General features: G+C 40.7%; 1 protein-coding gene across 1 annotated transcript in view; it reads left to right on the top strand.

Moving 5' to 3' along the window:
* sorbs2a (sorbin and SH3 domain containing 2a) overlaps positions 1 to 22,424 on the top strand; it is a 141,537-nt gene that overhangs the window by 100,417 nt on the left and 18,696 nt on the right. Inside the window, exons 15-24 of the mRNA XM_034187772.1 lie at positions 3,093 to 3,219; positions 4,390 to 4,565; positions 7,311 to 7,377; positions 10,249 to 10,299; positions 10,413 to 10,626; positions 10,997 to 11,111; positions 15,082 to 15,153; positions 18,139 to 18,195; positions 19,381 to 19,430; positions 21,842 to 22,017. Coding sequence (XP_034043663.1) covers positions 3,093 to 3,219; positions 4,390 to 4,565; positions 7,311 to 7,377; positions 10,249 to 10,299; positions 10,413 to 10,626; positions 10,997 to 11,111; positions 15,082 to 15,153; positions 18,139 to 18,195; positions 19,381 to 19,430; positions 21,842 to 22,017 — 1,105 coding nt within the window. The remainder of the gene's footprint in view (positions 1 to 3,092; positions 3,220 to 4,389; positions 4,566 to 7,310; positions 7,378 to 10,248; positions 10,300 to 10,412; positions 10,627 to 10,996; positions 11,112 to 15,081; positions 15,154 to 18,138; positions 18,196 to 19,380; positions 19,431 to 21,841; positions 22,018 to 22,424) is intronic.

The raw sequence follows: 22,424 nt of genomic DNA, 5'->3' as shown, positions 1-22,424 counted from the left end.
TTTGTTTCAGAATAAAAGCTGGAACAGTCAATATTCTCTGAGCCACTGGCAGATTATTGTGAAACATAGAAGCTATACAACCCCTGGCAAAAATTGTGGAATCACTGGCCTCGGAGGATGTTCATTCAGTTGTTTAATTTTGTAGAAAAAAGCAGATCACAGACATGACACAAAACTAAAGTCATTTCAAATGGCAACTTTCTGGCTTTAAGAAACACTATAAGAAATCAGGAAACAAAATTGTGGCAGTCAGTAACGGTTACTTTTTTAGACCAAGCAGAGGGGAAAAAAATATGGACTCACTCAATTCTGAGGAATAAATTATGGAATCACCCTGTAAATTTTCATCCCCAAAACTAACACCTGCATCAAATCAGATCTGGTCGTTAGTCTGCATCTAAAAAGGAGTGATCACACCTTGGAGAGCTGTTGCACCAAGTGGACCGACATGAATCATGGCTCCAACACGAGAGATGTCAGTTGAAACAAAGGAGAGGATTATCAAACTCTTAAGAGGGTAAATCATCACGCAATGTTGCAAAAGATGTTGGTTGTTCACAGTCAGCTGTGTCTAAACTCTGGACCAAATACAAACTTGGGAAGGTTGTTAAAGGCAAACATACTGGTAGACCAAGGAAGACATCAAAGCGTCAAGACAGAAAACTTAAAGCAATATGTCTCAGAAATTGAAAATGCACAACAAAACAAATGAGGAACGAATGGGAGGAAATGGGAGGAAACTGGAGTCAACGTCTATGACTGAGCTGTAAGAAACCGCCTAAAGGAAATGGGATTTACATACAGAAAAGCTAAACGAAAGGCATCATTAACACCTAAACAGAAAAAAACAAGGTTACAATGGGCTAAGGAAAAGCAATCGTGGACTGTGGATGACTGGATGAAAGTCATATTCAGTGATGAATCTCGAATCTGCATTGGGCAAGGTGATGATGCTGGAACTTTTGTTTGGTGCCGTTCCAATGAGATTTATAAAGATGACTGCCTGAAGAGAACATGTAAATTTCCACAGTCATTCATGATATGGGGCTGCATGTCAGGTAAAGGCACTGGGGAGATGGCTGTCATTACATCATCAATAAATGCACAAGTTTACGTTGATGTTTTGGACACTTTTCTTATCCCATCAATTGAAATGATGTTTGGGGATGATGAAATCATTTTTCAAGATGATAATGCATCTTGCCATGGAGCAAAAACTGTGAAAACATTCCTTGCAAAAAGGCACATAGGGTCAATGTCATGGCCTGCAAATAGTCCGGATCTTAATCCCATTGAAAATCTTTGGTGGAAGTTGAAGAAAATGGTCCATGACAAGGCTCCAACCTGCAAAGCTGATCTGGAAACAGCAATCAGAGAAAGTTGGAGCCAGATTGATGAAGAGTACTGTTTGTCACTCATTAAGTCCATGCCTCAGAGACTGCAAGCTGTTATAAAAGCCAGAAGTGGTGCAACAAAATACTAGTGATGTGTTGGAGAGTTCTTTTGTTTTTCATGATTCCATAATTTTTTTCCTCAGAATTGAGTGATTCCATATTTTTTTCCCTCTGCTTGGTCTAAAAAAGTAACCGTTACTGTTTGCCACAATTTTTTTTCCTGATTTCTTACAGTGTTTCTTAAAGCCAGAAAGTTGCCATTTGAAATGACTTTAGTTTTGTGTCATGTCTGTGATCTGCTTTTTTTTCTACAAAATTAAACTGAATGAACATCCTCCGAGGCCGGTGATTCCATAATTTTTGCCAGGGGTTGTATGCTAAAACTGCATTTACACATAACGACAACAAGTCACAAATGCCACGAAGTATACATTCTTGGTCGCTGATCACGAATGTGATGATTCGGGGCAGAGGCATCAGGTGTCCTCAGGAATTGCTGCAACCTGTTACACTGCGTTACGATTAATGGCACGTGTTGCTGGAGAATTGTCAGGAACAATTACGCACGGTCAAGAATAATGTTCCACGCTGTTGTGCACTATTATGCGTAAAAGCGCATTGTTATGTTCTGTCACGTTGTGAATGAGGCAAATTGTCTCCACACACATCCCCATATTCATCCTGCTGTCAGCTGCAGAACAATTCAGATCGCTCCCGTTTGCTCCTCAAAATCCACAGCAGAAGAACTTCATGACTGCATGCTTAGTTGGGCTCTCTGCCATGGAATGGTGCAGAGAGGAGGAGGAGACTGAGAGAGCCAGATGTGTGGCTTCACGCCTCTCGTCTCACTCGTTTTTCCAAACATCAGGCACATGCAGCAGCAGGTGGAACACCTGCAGGAGAGTGCTGAGGAGCATTGGAACAAAACTTTTAACCGACTTGGTGTCACTGTCCTCCTTCAGCATACTGCAGCAATGAAACTGAATGCAGTGCAACAGGGTTTAATTGTGCACATGTCAAAGATGAACTCTGTCTTGCTCTATTAAGGATCACCGCTAATCAAGACGGATCAACGCGCTCAGTTGCGACCTCCACGATATGGAGGTGTTGCGTGACATTCATGGAAGATTTTTTGACAGCCAAAAACATGCTCCATGAAAATCACGAATAACACGCACTATTAAGAAACCTATTCAGATGCTTTAAGTCACATTACCAATGTCAGGAATGTGCCAAGAATGACACAAAGATGACATTTGTAATGCGTCTTGCCTATGTGTAAACGCAGCATTAAATGTCATCAGACAAAAACATCAAAGTTAATTCCAGACCATTTTCAGTGCGATTGTGCTGTCAGAGTTCAAATATCACAGCTCTCAACACACATAAAAGGGGACAGCAAAGTTCAGTGTGGGTCATTTCAGCCTGTAATGAATGTAGCCAGTATTTCTTTCCTCACTTCTTAACCCTTTAAAGTATTCCCGTTTTGTAGCAGTTTAACTAATATGGAATTGATAGAACTAACACACAAATATTTTGATTTTGATTTGTCCTTTTTTAATATTTCAAGTCTTTCTTTAATGTTATAGAGCTCCCACGTTTTCTTCCACAGTAAAATGGATGAAAGTACGTTTTGCTAGCATTCATAATTGCTAGTACCTGATAGTTTCCGTCTCTCGCTTTCTGGGTCATTTTTAGGGTCAAGTCCTGTCTCATGCTATGAATGGAAGTAGTGGTCATCCACAAAGGTCCCTTTCTCCTCCATCCTATCCTCCTCCTCCCACTTCACTCCACACTGGGCTCCACAGACAGAGTAGGAGTTCAGGTGAGCCATTTCAGTCTCATTCAAAGTGAGGACACTGCTGCCTGTGAGGATTTTAAAGCAGGAGTTATTTATTTATTTCCGGTCTGTTTGTTTCAAGCATAATAATTATTTTACTCCTAGTTTTGGGATGCACCTTCATATTACTGTTCCCAAACTGGTTAGTAGAACCAAATGAAATATCTGTTAATAACATGCCTTGTCAGGCTGTGTGACAAGGTACATCTTTAGGACGCTATAAAAAAGTCTTTATAGTCTAATGCTAATGTGAGCAAGCTAGGCTAAGATGTGCACATTATTTAGCCTAACGGTAATTGTCTATATGTACCTGCCTATCAAACATTTATTCACTAGTCACCTCCTGTGGTTATTCAGCTTCCTTTTACTTTAATCACTGGTAAATTTTATCTCTGCCATTCAAAGATTTGCATAATGTTCAGTGGAGGACACAGTGAATTCAGAACTGCTATTGCAAGCAAAATATATATTAGTTTGCAATGTAAAAAAAAAACAGTGTTAACCAGTTACCATTATTTTAATTTTCAGTTTCAATTTTTCAATTTATTTTCCTTTACATAGCGCCAAATCACAACAGAGTTGCCTCAAGGCGCTTCACACAGGTAAGGTCTAACCTTACCAACCCCCAGAGCAACAGTGGTAAAGAAAAACTCACTCTGAGGAAGAAACCTCAAGCAGACCAGACTCAAGGGGGTGACCCTCTGCTTGGGCCATTCTACAAACATAAATTACGGAAACAATTCAAGAACAATTCACGGACGAATATACAAGAATTGCTGTTGGTGCACAGGACAGGAGGGTCGCCAACACAAATACAACTCCCATCTCTGGATGGAGCTGCACCTTAAACAGAGAAAAAAACAGAATCAGGCATCAGAAAGACCAAAATACTGTATAATTTGCCGGCATTAATGAATGTTTGTTTCTGTACATTATGCATCCATAATATTTGTCTCTGTACTTTTTGTATGGTTACATCAGACCTGTGTACCTTTTAATTAATTTGTGTTTTATGCTGTGTTCTATTGTTTTATATAAGTTGTGATATGTTATATTTTCATTGTGAAGCACTTTGTGATTTTTATCTGTGAAAAGTGCTATATAAATAAAATTTACTTACTTACTTACTTTTCCTCTTGTGTCTCTTCTGTCTAGAAGGCAGCGAGTCGGTTACCAGAGAATCTGTGGTGTCGGGCCTCACAAGCCTCAGCAGCACGGTGCCCATTGCTTGCTTCTCTGAAGAAGAGAAAAGGGTTTCTGTCATAAAAGCTCCTCATTATGAAGGCATTGGCCCTGTGGACAAGTCTGGTATCCCTATTGCCATCCGCACGGTGAGGTCCAACATGACCTGAACAAAAAACATTTCACAATGTGGTGTCACACAGGAGTGTCTTTCGACTCTGTCTTTGCTGTCATATGTGATCAGTCCCCTGAGAGGAGATAGTACTCAGCTGTCAGGTGCTTTTGGCCCCCCCCACACTCAAAGGCCTTTCTGTGTCTCAGTCGCTCTGTCTCAGCGTCTCTTCACTCTCCCTCTGTATTAATTTAACGAGCTGAGACGAGGTTTGTTACAGTACTGCAAAGTCCTACCTGGATGCTTTTCAGTGTCTGTATTTAGGTGCCTTGTGTATTTAACATTACTCAGTTTTAGATTTGTTCATGTCAAAAGTGGCTTTAAAGAGATGTGCCAAACAAGGGAGCAAAAAAAAGAAAATAGAGTGAGAAATACAGCCAATGTACATTCAGAAAAAGGATGTAAAGGAAAAAGCAGGAAAGGAAAAACAGATGTGCCGTCATGCGAGCAGACAAGCATTTTTGTGGACCTGTAGTTGGTAACCGTGGAGAGTGAAGTGATAGTTGGCCTGCCTAAGTTACATTCACAGCTATGTGTGCTCCCTCACTGTGGGCCAAACTGCTTCTTTGACCAGACTGTAGACACACTGTTTGGCAAGACTGAATGAAGGAAAGATTAAGTTTCTCTGCCATTTGAAACCTCAATGTTGAAGTGGCTGTTGGATCTATAGTGTGTTTTTGTGTGTAGACAAAAACAAACATACAGGGTTTCTGTAGATTTTCCAGGCACAGTATGACAAGCTCTCCTAGGTTTGGAAACATGTTTGGCTTGATTGTGCCCCGTGACCCAACCTTTCCAACCAAAGTAATTGTTAAGTACATTATGTCCTCCTATCCATCCTTCCATACATGAGTCCATGGACTTTATGCGGTCTTTCAGACACTGCTAGTCGCACTGTCTTAATTGTAGTGTTGGTTGAAGTACTTCATACATAGGCTGTAATGGAACCCATTGCCAGTGTCTGTAGTGTTACCATGGTAATGACTAAAGAAAACAGAATTCACCCACTACTCAGGTTGTAGTAAAGATTGAGGCTTGAGAGCAGATTTTACACCTAAAATAATCAAACCCCAAGTTTCTATTTGATTTTTTTTTATCATTTTTCCTGAAAATGACCAATAGTTCTTATTTTGACTTTTGACTGATGATTTAACCACTCACTCTATTTCATAAGAATTATACAATTCAGTAAAAAAATATTGCATTAACCATTTATGAATTATGACAATTTGTATACATAGTGCCTCAGTTTTCAGTAGCACTGCAAAAGCATTGTTACAGCCACAGAAGCCTAAAACATCTTTATGGCCCAGTCACACAGCAACTACGATTCCTGAACGAAGGGGAAAAAACCACAAAGTCACAATTCGTGGCGAAAACATTGATGAATGAGCTGACAAATTCCCATCACCGAATAGCCTGCCAATCAAGAGCGCAAAAGGAACGGAGGAGGAACGAGACAAAACTGAAGCTAACGTTGACCTCGGCGCTTTAGAGGAAACGTTCACGATTGCGTGAAAGACAGCTAAGAAACAGCGATCACTCACCAGCCCAGTAGGTGGCGGTAAATGGTGCAGGTGAGCCACAAACGTTTGAAATGTCCATACATAGTTGATGAAACGTTCTTAACGCTATTGTTACTGAAAACGTTCAGTTCATGTAGGCTTTAGTTATTGATTCGTTCAGCTGTCGTTGGGTTTGTTCAATACGTTGGACTTGTGAGGTTGAACAAAGGGCACATGAAGTTGAACGAAACGCTAACGTTACAAAAACTTATCAAATGCTAAGAAACTGTCAAGAACAGTAAAACAAAAAACAGACAAATTGAGGTTTTCGGCAGTATTTGTTCAAATTTTTTGACAGTTTAAAAATCCTGGCGAAGCGCCCGCTGCATGAACGAAGCTGAGGAAAGGTTAAATGATGTCAACAAAAGCCAAGATTTCTTGTTTCATTTGGGCTTCATTGCCCTTCTTTAAGTGCCATGTGACTGGGCCATTAGAGTTGTTATGGTGTATTGGTGGCTTTCCTCACCCGTCTCCTTCTTGCACGGCCTCTTAGTTTTGAGAACTGGTTACTTGATTTACCATTCCAGAGAGAGATGTGGTGCCAAGACATCCAGTCACCACCTTAGCTCACTGTTGGAGTCTGTCTCTCACCGTAAAGTAAAACTTGAAGCAAGCAATAAAGAATGCATGATCCAGAACTCAGGTGCCTGAGTGCAGAGAACTCCAGCACCTGGAAAATGCCAAGGAGACGCCCAGGTATCACCTGGCTACAGCGGATAATTACCCATAACCCAGGGTGATTCCATGATGTAATGGAACATTCAATGTGAGCACATGCTCCCAGACCCAACCTGAACAAAATGGTCATGTTATGCAGAAGGCAAATTTTGCAGTTTTTGGATAATTTCACAAGGCTGGAGAAATGTCTCAAATAACAGCCCAATCCTGTTAGGATCAAATCAAAGGTTTTAGTTGATTTAATTTATTTACACAGTGACCCATCACAACATATGTTACTCCAAGGTGCTTCACAAGGGTAAGCTCTAACCTTACCAACCCCCCCCCCCCCCCCGAGCTTACTCTCAGCATAACTGGTTTTAAAAAAATGATATTTCATTTATTTGATTATATTCTAAAAACATGTTATTTAATTTTTGCTATCTAATTTATGTTGAAATTACATGGCAGTCTAATGTTGCTGATTTCTCTTTCCACAGACAGTCGATAGGCCGAAAGATTGGTACAAAACTATGTTCAAACAGATCCACAAGGTTCATAAAGCAGGTACGTCTGAGCCTGTTATTGAACATCTCATTTAATCTGATTAGATCATCAGATGTTACGGCCATGTTCATTCTGTGTGTGCGTACATGTACATGCTAGTTATTGTTAAACAGAAAGACCAAAGAGTTTGAGCCAGAACTCATTAGCAGGCAGTTGGAGAGACAGAGAAGCAACTGGGGAATCTGCTCTAATTTGTTGGGCTTGACAAAGATATTACTATAGAGCTTTTGTTGTGAACTGCTCAGTCTTTCTCCACTGCATCAAGTACACAAGCAAGTCTGTACAAAAAAAAAAAATCTCTGTGTTATTGTCTCTGATGACATACTTTTTTTTACCATAAAACACTCACCCTCCCTGGGTACCTGGAAAAATTGGCCTGAACAACATTGGCTTTGGTCAAATTCAGTTTGAATTACACTTGTGTTAAAACACGAAAACTGCGCTGCTTCTGTATAACTTTACCACACTTCTTAACGTTGAAATAAAGCACCACCCCCCTTTCTTTGATGTAAACACAACTGCATAAAAAATTGTCTACTTTATTTTGTTTAAAAACTAAACAATGAGCAGCTTGGAGCACAGGCAATTTTTTTTCTTCATGGCTTGCAGAGTTGTTAGCAAACATTTATGGTGGGTTGACCTTAATATACTTGCTGTGTGCCCTGTGCAAGTGCATTATCTAGGAAAAAAATAAGGGTTTGATCGAGACTTGGTATCAGTAGATACTCGATATTAAATCATTCAGTTTGGGATCAGTTCAGAATTACAACCCCTGGCAAAAATTATGGAATCACCGGCCTCAGAGGATGTTCATTCAGTTGTTTAATTAGTAGAAAAAAAGCAGATCACAGACATGACACAAAACTAAAGTCATTTCAAATGGCAACTTTCTGGCTTTAAGAAACACTATAAGAAATCAAGAAAAAAAGATTGTGGCAGTCAGTAACGGTTACTTTTTTAGACCAAGCAGAGGAAAAAAATATGGAATCACTCAATTCTGAGGAAAAAAGTATGGAATCACCCTGTAAATTTTCATCCCCCAAATTAACACCTGCATCAAATCAGATCTGCTCATTGACATTGACCCTATGCCATGACATTGACCCTATGTGTCTTTTTGCAAGGAATGTTTTTGCAGTTTTTGCTCTATGGCAAGATGCATTATCATCTTGAAAAATGATTTCATCATCCCCAAACATCCTTTCAATTGTCCAAAATATCAACATAAACTTGTGCATTTATTGATGATGTAATGACAGCCATCTCCCCAGTGCCTTTACCTGACATGCAGCCCCATATCATCAATGACTGTGGAAATTTACATGTTCTCTTCAGGCAGTCATCTTTATAAATCTCATTGGAAAGGCACCAAACAAATGTTCTAGCATCATCACCTTGCCCAATGCAGATTCGAGATTCATCACTGAATATGACTTTCATCCAGTCATCCACAGTCCACAATTGCTTTTCCTTAGCCCATTGTAACCTTGTTTTTTTCTGTTTAGGTGTTAATGATGCCTTTCGTTTAGCTTTTCTGTATGTAAATCCCATTTCCTTTAGGTGGTTTCTTACAGTTCGGTCACAGACGTTGACTCCAGTTTCCTCCCATTCGTTCCTCATTTGTTTTGTTGTACATTTTTCGATTTTTGAGACATATTGCTTTAAGTTTTCTGTCTTGACGCTTTGATGTCTTCCTTGGTCTACCAGTATGTTTGCCTTTAACAACCTTCCCATGTTGTTTGTATTTGGTCCAGAGTTTAGACACAGCTGACTGTGAACAACCAACATCTTTTGCAACATTGCGTGATGATTTACTCTCTTTTAAGTTTGATAATCCTCTCCTTTGTTTCAATTGACATCTCTCGTGTTGGAGCCATGATTCATGTCAGTCCACTTGGTGCAACAGCTCTCCAAGGTGTGTTCACTCCTTTTTAGATGCAGACTAACAAGCAGATCTGATATGATGCAGGTGTTAGTTTTGGGGATGAAAATTTACAGGGTGATTCCATCATTTTTTCCTCAGAATTGAGTGATTCCATATTATTTTCCTCGGCTTGGTCTAAAAAAGTAACCGTTACTGACTGCCACAATCTTTTTTTCTTGATTTCTTATAGTGTTTCTTAAAGCCAGAAAGTTGCCATTTGAAATGACTTTAGTTTTGTGTCATGTCTGTGATCTGCTTTTTTTCTACAAAATTAAACAACTGAATGAACATCCTCCGAGGCCGGTGATTCCATAATTTTTGCCAGGGGTTGTACTTAATTGGGACATCTGTATCGGCTAATGAGTGCAGCTTTGAAACAAATTTTAATCTATTCTTGAAAACTTTCTGGATAGAATCATACCCAGATTGGAAAAATGTGTATTATTCTTGGGCAACACATTATTTTCACTTCGCCTGCTTCACCATTACTTTGTGTGTGTGTGTGTGTGTGTGTGTGTGTGTGTGTGTGTGTGTGTGTGTGTGTGTGTGTGTGTGTGTGTGTGTGTGTGTGTGTGTGTGTGTGTGTGTGTGTGTGTGTGTGTGTGTGTGTGTGTGTGTTGATTCTGCTGAGCCCTGCACCCAATGAAACAGCAACCCGGACACCAGATGAGAAGCGTGATCATGAAATGAAAGAAAAAGGAACATGTTTCAGTTGGACAGTGTTCTGTTCTTTCAGTTTAGACACTGGCTAAATCAGATGTTCTTTGAGAAAGAAGGAAACTTTGTAATGTTTGCATGACCACATTTCTTTTTACTAACATGAAGTGAGTGTCCCATTGTGAAATAGTTACTTTGTAATACAGAAGAGAAACATGGGTGTGGCACATGGTACATACATGCGTGTGTCACCCAGTCAGTATTTACCATTTCTTCTGTTTCTTCTGAAGATGATGACTATGCTGACACATACAATGCGACATACGCTGTCGTAAACAATGGTGAGTCCTTCACTATGCACAATAAAAATTGTCCAGCCAATATTTTTGGTCTTAAATAGTTTGTCTTCTTTGGCTTTTTGGACCTTATTGTCTCCTCTGTTCTGGGTTATCAGATGAATGTAACCTGTCACCCAACGCAACCATGTCTCACCCAGCACCACGCACACATACGTATCAGCCGCTTTCCAAGAGCCCGTCTGACAATGGAAGCAATCTAGGGCCTCGAGAGCCTTCGTCCTCACCTCTACCACCACCACCCCCACCCATTCCCTCGCTTCTACAACTGAGAGCCAGAGACAGTGACCGTGAGAAAGAGTCACCAGACTTGTAAGAAGACCTTCATCTTATTCATGTCATTCATTTGGTACATATATTGGCTTCAAAACAAGGTGTCTTTCAAGTATTACAGCGGGTAAAATAAGTATTTCCCTGTCAACAAAAATGTAAAGGGAAACATAACTTGTGACTGGTGACAACATAATGCAGACTGCATCCTCATCACCAGATGACACTAAATTGTACACAGTAGCTTTAAACTTCAAATTGGATTGCTTGTAGGTTTATTATAAAGGCATAGTTTAAGCACACCTTTTGGTTTGTGTTCTTTTCACTGCAAAGTCATTTTTAGATTTAATAATCACCTGTTGTGGTTTCAGGCTGTTTGCATTAAAACTGGTTTTTGTTTTGCTTCCAGTAGGAATGAATGGGGACCTCCAGACAGAAAAGTGGACACACGAAAGTACCGCGCTGAGCCCAAGAGTATTTTTGAGTATGAACCTGGAAAGTCCTCTATTTTGGAACATGAAAGACCAGTAAGTGTTTTAAAACATGTTTGCTCAGATGATATGAATCTTGATGTTTTCAGCTCTCAGCAGCAACAACTACATTTCCACCTGCACATAAAATACAGCAGTATGCTTGTAGGAATGCATCTACTAAACCTGTCTGTAAAATTAGTCGTTTAAATAAAATTATGTTTATTGTGGCCAAGAGGAGTCATAACACTTTCAAATTAAGACACCTGCACATGCAGAAAACAGTTAAACAGTAAAAAATGCATCCTAGTTGAATTTATAAAAAAAAGTCGTGCAAATTGGAAAAAAAATGCCTACAAATACAGAGAATACAAATATAAACTACACCACATGTAACAGTTTAGTTGGATAACATGTCTGCTGCAAATTCAGACACACATCCAAATAAAGAAATGGTTTGCAAAGCTCCACAACACAACTGAAGTACTAGTAACACAAAAAGAAGATAGACAGGTAGCGATAAAGAGCTAATGAGTTGAGTATCAGTGTATTGAACAATCTGTCAGTTAACGACCTCCAGGCAGCAGCACTTTTTCGTACGGGCGAACTGGGCAGCCACCTGGGGCGGCATTTTTTCATGTCACATGGGTGGGTGACAGCAGCATTTAAAAAACAAAATCATCTGCGCCGCAAAGTGGTTATCATATAACTGTGTGAGGAAGTGGCAGATTGGCGCTCCCTGCGGCTGAGGGCGCTCCTGCTTGCTGAGAAGTGTACAGAACAGAAGCATTGTGTGAGAGCCTTAGCACATGGTTGCCTCCTGCGTTGTCCCCGGGGACAGGTGCTCTCCTCCCCTGGCGCTCTGCTCCACTGGCGCTTCGGACGGAGCCTCCTTCTCCTCTCAGTGCGATCCTGCTGTCCGGCTCCACAGCGTCTCCACAGGCAGGGCAAAGTCCACTTAGGACACAGCATAGAACCAGAACTCTGCGTCACATTTCCTGCAGATCATCCAAGGACGAGGCAGGCAGCCAGTCTATGAAATAAAAAGTGCTTGAAAGTGGACAGACAGGATGTAAGAACAGGTTTGAATCTCATCGGAGAGGACAAACTGCCCACTCATGGAAAAAAGTTTGCAGAAAGGACAGCATGCCTATTTGTAAGGAGGGTTTAGAACTTGAGCTGTGTTCACATTACTAGCTGAAGTGCCTTAAATCTGGCATTTTCTTTGTGTGCCTGCATGTGATGCAAGATAAATGTACTTAATCTACTTTTGTTGACCCTCACCACATAACATGGTTGTTGTTCAACAAAATATACAATTAATTTGACAAAATATACAGATAATTGTATTTTACAGTATATTCTGTTTAATATTTAAACACCTGAGGTATGTGGTATAGTATTAGATTAAGTGAATATAGCAGGGCATGTATAGAACTGCCACTGTCTCCATATCTCACTTTGCAAGGTGTTTTTGTGTTTGGGTGTGTTTTGTGAATTTGCAACAGGCACATTAATCAAATTAAATTATTACATATGCTGTAGTTTACATTTGTCTGTGTTCTCTGTGTTTGCAAATTTTTATATTTTTCTTTCATTTGCAAGACATTATTTGTGGTTACCTGTTGGTGTAGAATTACTAGTGTTTTTGCATTTGTGTTTTCTGCATTTGTTTGTTTTGTCTTAATTGAGTGCTGTGGCTCTTGTTGGCCACCATAAATACTGGCTTCAGATCTGTAGTTTGAAAGAATTTCTCAATTACCGTGGCAGTGATTCGGTGTAATGTTATGGTTATTTATTTAAAAAAGTTGCTTGTTTTGTTCATTTTCTAGACAGTGGAGTAAACTATAATGGTGGTGTTTTGATAGTGCTGAGGCATAAAGCAAAGGGGGAAATAATGCTAATATGCACAATTGAAGCCACAAGAAATGTCTCACATGATAGAAAATAAACATTTAGCTTCTGTGTTGAAAATCCATTTTGATATAGTAATATCAGAGAGCAGCGTGGGCCATGAAATGCAGCAATGCTGCTTCCGTAGTGATTTATATTCACGGATGAGAGTGGGGTGAATCACAATGCAGCGAGAAAAGGTAATTACTGCGCCGAGCGTGGGCAAAGAAGGAAACATGAGTTATCAAAGACAGGAGAATGGAGAATCTGTGCGAGATGAGAGGTGAGTTGTTTGTGGGAGTGTGAAGAGATGTTGTGAAGGTTTTGCAGATGGTTTATGTGCAGACTGCAGAGACCTCTCACAGAGTGCTAATGGATGAGTCAGGCTGTGGCAGAGGCAGTATAAGCAGAAAGCTGTTGCGACCCACGCTGGCTAATCTGCAGTCTGAGAAATCTTACTGACCCGTAACATGTTGTCTGTGTTTAACAGACAACAAAATCATACCCAAAACATCTTGGTATGTGGTAACCAGTGAATTAAAGTATACATTAGCCTTTGTTTTCTTTCTTTTTTGAAAAATTCCTTTGTGCCTCATGTGGCTTCCAGTGTTGGCGCTCGTCCTCTCTTTTTGACAGTGTGACTCATTTGTCTCCAAGCTGAATTCTCGTTTAGCAGAAGAGGGATAATGTCACAGTATCATTAAAACATCTGGCACCATTTCCTTTGGCTAGAAAGATTGTTTCCATGAATCTCTCCATGGGGAAAAAAAAATGGAATATGCTGTGTGCACTACACCAATTCTACCAAGCATATTTGTCTAATTTCTCATCAGAATGCCTAATTACACTGAATATACTTTGCAGTACTAGTTAAATATATCTCAATATATATAGAATATCAGCAAGCATGAAGGGGAAAGTCTTCATGACAGTAGTGAGACCAGCTGTGTTGTTGACGGTGGTACTCGCTAAAAGACAGGAGGCAGAGCTGGAGGTGGCAGAGCTGAAGATGTTGCTATTCTCTTTGGGAGTGATGAGAATGGACAGGATTAGGAATAAACATATCAGAGGGACAACTCAAGTGGGATGGTTTGGCAACAAAGTCAGTGAGGTGAGATTGAGGTGATTTGGACATGTGCAGATGAGGGACCCAGGGTATATAGCGAGAAAGATGTTGAGGATGAAGCCACCAGGCAGGAGAAGAAGAGGGAGGCCAAAGAGGAGGTTTATGGATGTGCTGAGGGAGGACATGCAGGTGGGTGGTGTGACAGGAAGATACAGAGGACAGGATGAGATGGAAACAATTGATCTGTTGTGGTGACCCCTAATGGGAGCAGCCAAAAGATTATTATTTAAGCAGGTGAGGCCCACTGTAAGCCCCTTCTTCATCTTAAAAGATACCGAGTTCTGATTTGAGCTCTGCTCTTCTTCGCTGCTCTAGCTGTTATGGTCAGTGTTAGAGATGAGAGGTCTCTCAAGCCTCAATACTTAGTCACAGATGTCAATTTATCTCCCAGTACAAGACAATCAAGCTGACTCGGAACTTGGCAGGGACTAGCATGCAATGTAGTGAGCCTTCACATATGTGATAATGAGGTTGTGTGTTAAACATGTAATTCTCAAATAATGTTCTGATTTTCATTTGCATTTACTGGTGCTCCAGATATGACAGCAGCAACATGATTTTGTCTCTGGATCCAACACAATACCTAACCTTCACGCTGTCCATCTGTCCTACAAGCTGATTAGCTCATTCAGGTGTGCAGCCAATCAAGTGCAACATAGTGGAGACTGGAAGTGTCAGTTAGGTGGTACTTGAGGACCATGTTTGAGAACCACTAGTCTGTGCGTATCAGATTATTTTGAACCAACCAGTCTGATTGCTTTCTGATGCTATGGAACTTTTGTGAGCTACCTCATAATTGGTTTGTCATTTTATGAATATGTTGTGTGCTGCAAAAATGAAGGCACAGTCAGTAGCTAATTTGATTGTGATTCATTCTTTTCCATCTCCCCACTGCTACTTTTGCCCATTCCTAACCATGAGGTCCATGTTTCTCTTCTTTCTGCACTTCTTCTCTTCTGTCTTTTTTTTATTTTTTTCCTGCCTCCTCTCCCTGTCATGCCTTCCCAGACCTGTGATGACATAGATTTAGAGAACGAGCCTTGGTATAAGTTCTTTTCCGAGCTGGAGTTTGGGCGGCCGGTAAGTCGGGGCCTAGCTTCTCTCTCTAGGCATACACCCAGTTTCTCCACCCCACTCACTGCATCTCTACCAATAGATTGGGTGGAGCTAGTTGTTTCAGCATGCGGTACTGTTGGGTGCTGCCCCCCCCCCCCCCTTCACAGGCATTAAAAATTACATTATTTTCTCTCCTAAAATAAACATAATACTTTAAAAGCAAGATTGCTCAGCAGCATGATTAATGTGGTTCAAATTTGGCACACATGTACACTGATACAGTCTAAGAAAATCTGAATATTGATATATGGCCACTATTTTCTATTCAGTATTGCAGTAATAAGGGACAGCTCATTATCTAGATGTTTGTAGTAGCACGAAGGGGAGCTGCATCAAATATTGTGGTAGAACTGATAATTGATTGTTGATGATAGTTATTTTGTCCCAAATAGTCAGTAGGGTGGCATTTTATAAAACATAGCTCCATTATTTATTGCAGTTGAGCTGCTCTCTTCAAACATAGAAAATATTGCAGAATAATAATTGAAAGCCGTAACTTCATATAAAATATGTTGTCCTTTTGGCTGCTCCCCTTTTGTTCACGGTTGCCACAGCGGATAGTCAGATCCACATTGGTATTTGGCACAAGGTTTTTATTTTTATGTCGGATGCCCTTCATGATGCAACTCCAGTGTAACTTGGAGAAACACACGCATCCGCTGGTGTTCCAAAGAGGTCCCCCATCCAAGTACTGACCAGGCCCCACACTGCTTAGCTTCTGAGATCTGAAAGGATCAGGCTTACACAGAACAGACTGACTGAAACTTCATATAAAATATAAATGAGTAAAATAACGCACTTCAATTTCTCATTTGTAAACTATGTATAGCTATAATCGGCCAAAAGTGGTTGTCCATTCTATATATTGCCAGTGACAAAATAACCTGTTTAATTGAAAGATGCTAATATGTTTTGGCTTAATTCCTTCAGTAAAGAGGTCCCATGCATTGATTCCTCTGCTCCCAAGAGATACTGCTTCAAAACAAGTGGTCTTGATACAATAAACACTACATTAATGGTATTACAGATGTCTTATAAAGTTGAAAGTAAACTGGAGTCATTTTTTAAAATGGCTACTAAATTGTCCACCATATTGATGGTTTTGGACCAAATTGCTCCCATGAATAATCTATCAATCCTTGCACAGTGGTTTGGAGCAAATAATTAGTTTGGGTAAAATGATGTAGATAATGTTCAATCCCCTATAAATATTGCAGTTGTTCTTTTGGGCAAAATTCCAGATGGCTCAATATCTGGATTTGCTTATAATGCATCAGTCTACATCACAGGTGCCAAATTTGGTGCTTTTGGACAACTGGCTTGATATTTTACATTGCTGGATCAAGAGGATCCTGTGTCCCTGAGATTGCTTGACTTTGAAGCTGATAGAGATGCAAAAACTGTTGTTTTTTTGCATAACATTCTGAATCTGCAGTTTCCTCACCTTGCCAGATTCCTTTATTTAGTGCTGTTGATGTTTATATCTTCAGTTGTGGCAGTATTTGCTTTAGGACCAAGCTATATGGGTTATGGTAGTGCCCTCTGCTGGATATAGGAGGAAACTTTCTGGCCGTCGCTTTGGAAAGGTATTGCTTCAAGCAATTTATCTGGGATCAAATTAACCTGACCTGATGTCATGAGGACTGTGCCTCTGTGCCACATAATGACATCAGGTCATGACTCTGAGCTTTTTCCAAATATTCAATTCAATTTCAATTTAATAGATAGATTGCTCATAACCAGTTCCATGGTATGGAGCACAAACAAAAACAAATTCATACTTTGGCAAAAGGAAAACACTAGAAATCAAAATTCAATACAAATCCAGAACCCCTTTCAAATAGGCACCAAGTTTACAAATGATTTCCCTGTTTTCAGATTGAAACAGTAACACAAACTTATGTTTAGATGGACACTCTCTATAAAAAGCAGGAATATATTTTTCTCTTGACCTCATGATGTGTACAAACAAACAGGTGGAGATGTGACATTTGGTTCTGGCCTGCCTTTGTGTTTTCACGCAATCATGTAGGCTGCAATGTGAGATTTTACCTGTAATTTTCTGAATGTTCCACCTCAGTAAATAAGCCCTTTGTATGTAGATGTCCCCTCCGTGCAGTGATTGGTCCTGCCAAGACGCTGTGTTTGAGCGTTTTTTGAAGTGACAGATGTTTTTGCAAGTGATGACTGACAGCATATCTGTGATTGTAAACCAGCACTAAACCACGCTATCAACTAAATCTAGATTGTGCTTCACTTTTTGCTTACAGCTGTCAGCACCCTGCATGTGTGTGTTACACGAGCACGTGTGTGTGTGTGTGTGTGTGTGTGTGTGTGTGTGTGTGTGTGTGTGTGTGTGTGTGTGTGTGTGTGTGTGTGTGTGTGTGTGTGTGTTTATGTTTATGGTATAAATGTTGATGTGGTGGCTTTAAAGTCAACATAGAAGTGTTGAAAAGCTGTGTACGTATACCAGGAATTATCTGCAGTCAGTACGGTGGGTCACTTGTCCAGCTACCTTAGGTAGCATGTAGCTAGCTTTGAAGTTAGCTTGTTCAGTTAGTTTGTGTGGGGGTGCCACGTTATGAAGTTGATATATCGCTGCATTTCATAGATAAAATCCACTTTACCATTCTGTCGTTCAGTCAAAGCCTCAGAACGGAACTGAGTCAATATTTTGTGTTATTGTTTTGCTTCTTTGTCAGGAAATGTGTGTTGTGTGTACCATATGGAGTCTGCACACGTGTGCTTTATCCATGCAAAGAACATGTGCAAGTTTTGTGAACCAGTTCCTCTACGATTAGTCAGTTTCTCTATCAGATTTCACTATCCACATGTTTCTCAATTTTGTTTTCTCCCCATGATGTCACCATTTCTCCTCCTTCACCTCATCTTCACCTTCCTCATATTCCTCCTCCACCTCCTGCTCACCGCTGCTGCTTGGGGCTCAAGCCTCCTAAAAAAAGGCTGGATTATAATCCAGATATCTCCGCCCGCCAGCGTATTGAGGTAATCTCACATTCATGAGTGTTCAAGCAGTGCTGTTAATCTCACAGTTTGTTGCTTTAAGCATAACATTCCAGTAATTTATTAAGAAGAAAGGTCTCCTTTTGTAACACATAATGTCCAACTTATGTGACTCATGAAACATGAGATCCAATCTTCAGTGTGGTCATATTGCTTGGTCTAGACTACTAAACGTCTGTCTGCTGCTTTGAAATTTAATTTAAGGATTGTATGAATGTTTGCTGCTTGTATTGATCTGCTGCTGCTTGTACCAACCAGTCAGGGTGGCATCTGTGCTTCCCTTTAAACTGGAGGGCACCGGGCACATAGCCTTGTGGAATTGATGAAGCTGATAACAAATGAACTGATTTATGGCTTGTGCCAACCTGCCAGAGCACGCGGTGGCCACCAAAGCTCCCTGAGGTGAAGCAGTGACTTTTTTACTCTTTATAGGTTGTGTTTTACACATGTACCGAGGGCAGCGCTCTTAAAATGTGTTGTTACTGTCCATCCTCCTTCTCATTTTTGTTCCACTCCCCCCACCCCCCAACACACACACACACACACACAGTTGCTGTAATACACTGTCATATTCATATTACACTGTAGCAGGTACCTACCAACAATTTTTGAAAGCAAGCAGAGTGTAGTGGTATATGCGTTGTAACCCTGCTTGTGGAAGGCATGTGTGAGTGTTACACTCTTTGTATAACACGAGACAGTTTTGGTCGTCTAAGGTACAAAGGCTTTCTAGGGATGGACATTGGCAGTGCTTGACCACCACCTTATTGTTTGATTACTTACTTGTGTGCTGGTTAGCTTTTTTGTAATTGTAATTTGGTTGTGTGGAAAGTTGTTTGGATATTTTACCACTAGATCCAATCCACTTTATCCATGCCAGGTTTTGCACAGCTCTTGACATCCTTTGCTATTTCACCTTTGCCATCATTCATCAGAACAGTCCGAGGGAGAGAGTGTACAATTTTATCTTTGCCCTGGACACTGCCAGGCACCTTCTCAGTCAGGTGTGCCACACGGAACCCATATCTATCGTGCCTTACGCTCCGGGAGCATTTTGAGAGTGGCACAACAACAACCGCATGCAAGCTGTGCACTGTGAGCTGCTGTGCCTCAACCCTTTGTTCCTGCGGAGCTCACTTTTATCTTTTGTTGTCTGCTTTATTTCAGACGTCTCTGCAAATCGCCCCGGCTGACAAGGCTGCAGGCAGACCTTCGAGGTAACCTCAGTTTCTTTTTTTTCTCCCCTGTGTCTCCCTGCTCTTCCCCCATCCTCTGAACAGCGGTGGGCCTTGTTTTGATGCAGCACAACATTCAAAGCTCTGATTTTTTTTCTTGCCCTCTGGCTTTTGCAGATATAGACTCTGTGCTGGCTGTCTGTTTTGGGCTTCTTTGTTTTTTTGGCTCCCTTGGTTTAGTGTTAGTGTTTATTTGCTTTGGTCACTGGTCCTGGACTTTTGCAGATCTGTCTGACCGACTGAGCCAGCATAAATGAACTAAGAATGCCTATTGATACTTGATACTCTTGTGTCCCCTCTTCCTGCACTTGTCCCACACCCTTTCACGGCGCCCAGCTTATTCAGCTGCATTATCCATGATGAGCTTAATGGTTAAAAAGATAAAAAGAAATCTTGATGTGAAGACTAGAACATGTAATTCATGTCAGACACTATTTATGCTGTTTTTAAATAAGAAATATATGTTGAAGAATTATTAATTAACAATTGCAGATAAGGTTCAGTTATGCCGCAATCTGATATCACACAGTAAGTCAAACGTTTGAAAACTGAAAATCTTGACTTCTTTCGCCAACCTTTCAGGGATTAAGAGCAGTGTCCTAGATTAAGAAGGATATACTAGAAAATTAATTCATTCTTTTTTTTCTTTGTCTTTTTGGTGAGTATTGCCAGGACTGAAAGACATTTTTGGCGGGGGGGCACTTTGATTGCTCCCTTGTTTTTACTTGGGTCACCACAGCAGATCTGATGTTGATTTGCATGTTGAATTGGCACAAGTACTACGTCTGTTTCCCTTTGTGATGCAACTCCACATTTCACGGAGAAACCGGCAGGAGTGGGATTTGAACCAGGAACCTTCCGGAGTGAAACCAAGCACACCAACCAGTCTGTTACTCCGTTTAAAAAAACACACACTCTAAAAATCATCCTGAAGGGGTTTCTTTTGTTTTCACATCACACTTAGTTTATGAACGAGACCTGGAACAATATTCCATTTTTATATTACTTTGCTCTGTACACAGTTTGTAAGTGGTATATTTGATTATACTGACATTAAGCAGTGCTTTCGCTCGTGTGAGGTGCAGTATATGAGTCACTTTATGCTTCTACATACGAGATCTGTCAGAAAAGTATCGGACCTTTTTACTTTTTGCAAAAACCTGATGGATTTGAATCACGTGTGCTTGCATGAGCCAACCTTGAACCTTTGTGCGCATGCGTGAATTTTTTCATACCTGTCGATTGTGTCATTTGCTGGTAAGCAGCCTTTGTGTGAGGACATGTGTAGTGCACTCAGTGGATTTTCATTGCAAGGAAAAAGACGGAACGACTGGAGCAGCGCCGCATCAAATTTTGCCAGAAACAGGGCAACAGCCAGGTGGAAACCATTCGGATGATTCAGACGGCTTTCGGTGACGATCCTATGGGCATCACACAGATTAAGGAGCGGTACAACCGGTTTAAAGACGTCCACACAACGGTGAAGAGGGAGCCACGCTCCGGTCGGCCATCACATGCTGAAATGACCAGATCATTTCCAAAGTGAACGCTGTGGTGATGTGGGACCGTCGTGTCACTATCCAAGAAATTGCGGAAGAGGTGGACATCAGCACTTTTTCGGCACATTCCATTGTGACAGAAGATTTGGCCATGAAAAGAGTGACAGCAAAATTCATGCTGAAGGCTTCAGCTCGAAGCTGCTGATGGCACAGCAAAAGCACAGGACATGCCCACCTCTTCCACAATTTCTCGGATAGTCACATGACTGAAAAGTCACAGAAAGCCGTCTGAATAATCCAAATGGTTTCCACCTGGCTGTCACCCAGTTTCTGGCAAAATTTGATGCGGCGCTGCTCCAGTCGGTCCGTCTTTTTCCTTGAAATGAAAATCCGCCGAGAGCACTACACATGTCCTCACACAAAAGCTGCTTACCAGCAAATGGTGCAATCGACAGGCGTGAAAATATTCATGCATACGCACGAAGGTTCAAGGTTGGCTGATGCAAGCACACGTGATTCAAATCCATCAGGTTTTTGCAAAAAATAAAAAGGTCCGATACTTTTCTAACAGACCTCGTATATGTAGTCCACATAAGTGTCTTTGCAAAACTATACAGTTTACAATTATTTAAGTAGTATTTTAGTTGCAGATTATATAGGATAAAGTAGTACAGCAATGCACCTTAAGTCACATTAGAAATGATGGATTATAAATGTAGGCTTTCACTGGGGTGAAAAAGCGAGCTCTCTTCATAATTCTCTTTTTCTGTACAGTACTGTAAATGTGACACTGCCGCCTAGTGGACATATTAACTTTTGTATACAACTGTACAGGAGAACAGCCATATATAAATTAATAAAGATGCATTTAGTTGCCACTGTTTTGTGTTTCAGTGCTGCCACTGATCTGAGGAAACGAAGGAAATCTGAACCATCAAGTTCCCAAACAAATTCTCAGTCTTATAGTAGAGCTGCAACCTCCCCTAAACCATTGGATGCCTACAGACCCAGCAGCAGCCTCAAGAAACCTGTCATTCGATCCTCACCATCTTCACCTTCCAAAGCCAAAGGTATCACCTTGTACCTCTGTCATCTCCTTCTAGCCCGACTGTTTTCATTCTTTGTCTTTCTATTTCCCCTTCCCTTTTCCAAGTCATACATGTGTACTGTAATTAATGAAATCACCATTGTCAGATGTTTAACGCCTTTCAAAGTTATTTCACAGGCCGAAAACAGTGTTGGCATTTGTTTCAGGTTTGTTACCGTAATGTCTGTCTGCCTGGTTTGCTTATTATGACTGACTGGGGTTGGCAAAATTCTGAAGACCAAATATCATATCACGATTTATTTTACCCTCCTAATTTCTGTCCTAATGCTCTCCCGTGTCCCTGGCTCTTCTTTTTTTTTTGCTGTGTTTTGCTTAACCTACTTTCTTACTTCTTCTCTTTCACCACGCTGCTTTCTATCGGACATCTGA

Source organism: Thalassophryne amazonica, chromosome 15 (genome assembly GCF_902500255.1).
Source record: "Thalassophryne amazonica chromosome 15, fThaAma1.1, whole genome shotgun sequence".
Classification (NCBI taxonomy): domain Eukaryota; kingdom Metazoa; phylum Chordata; class Actinopteri; order Batrachoidiformes; family Batrachoididae; genus Thalassophryne; species Thalassophryne amazonica.
Note: the sequence above shows the minus strand (reverse complement) of the source record. Positions and strands in the feature narration are given on the sequence as shown.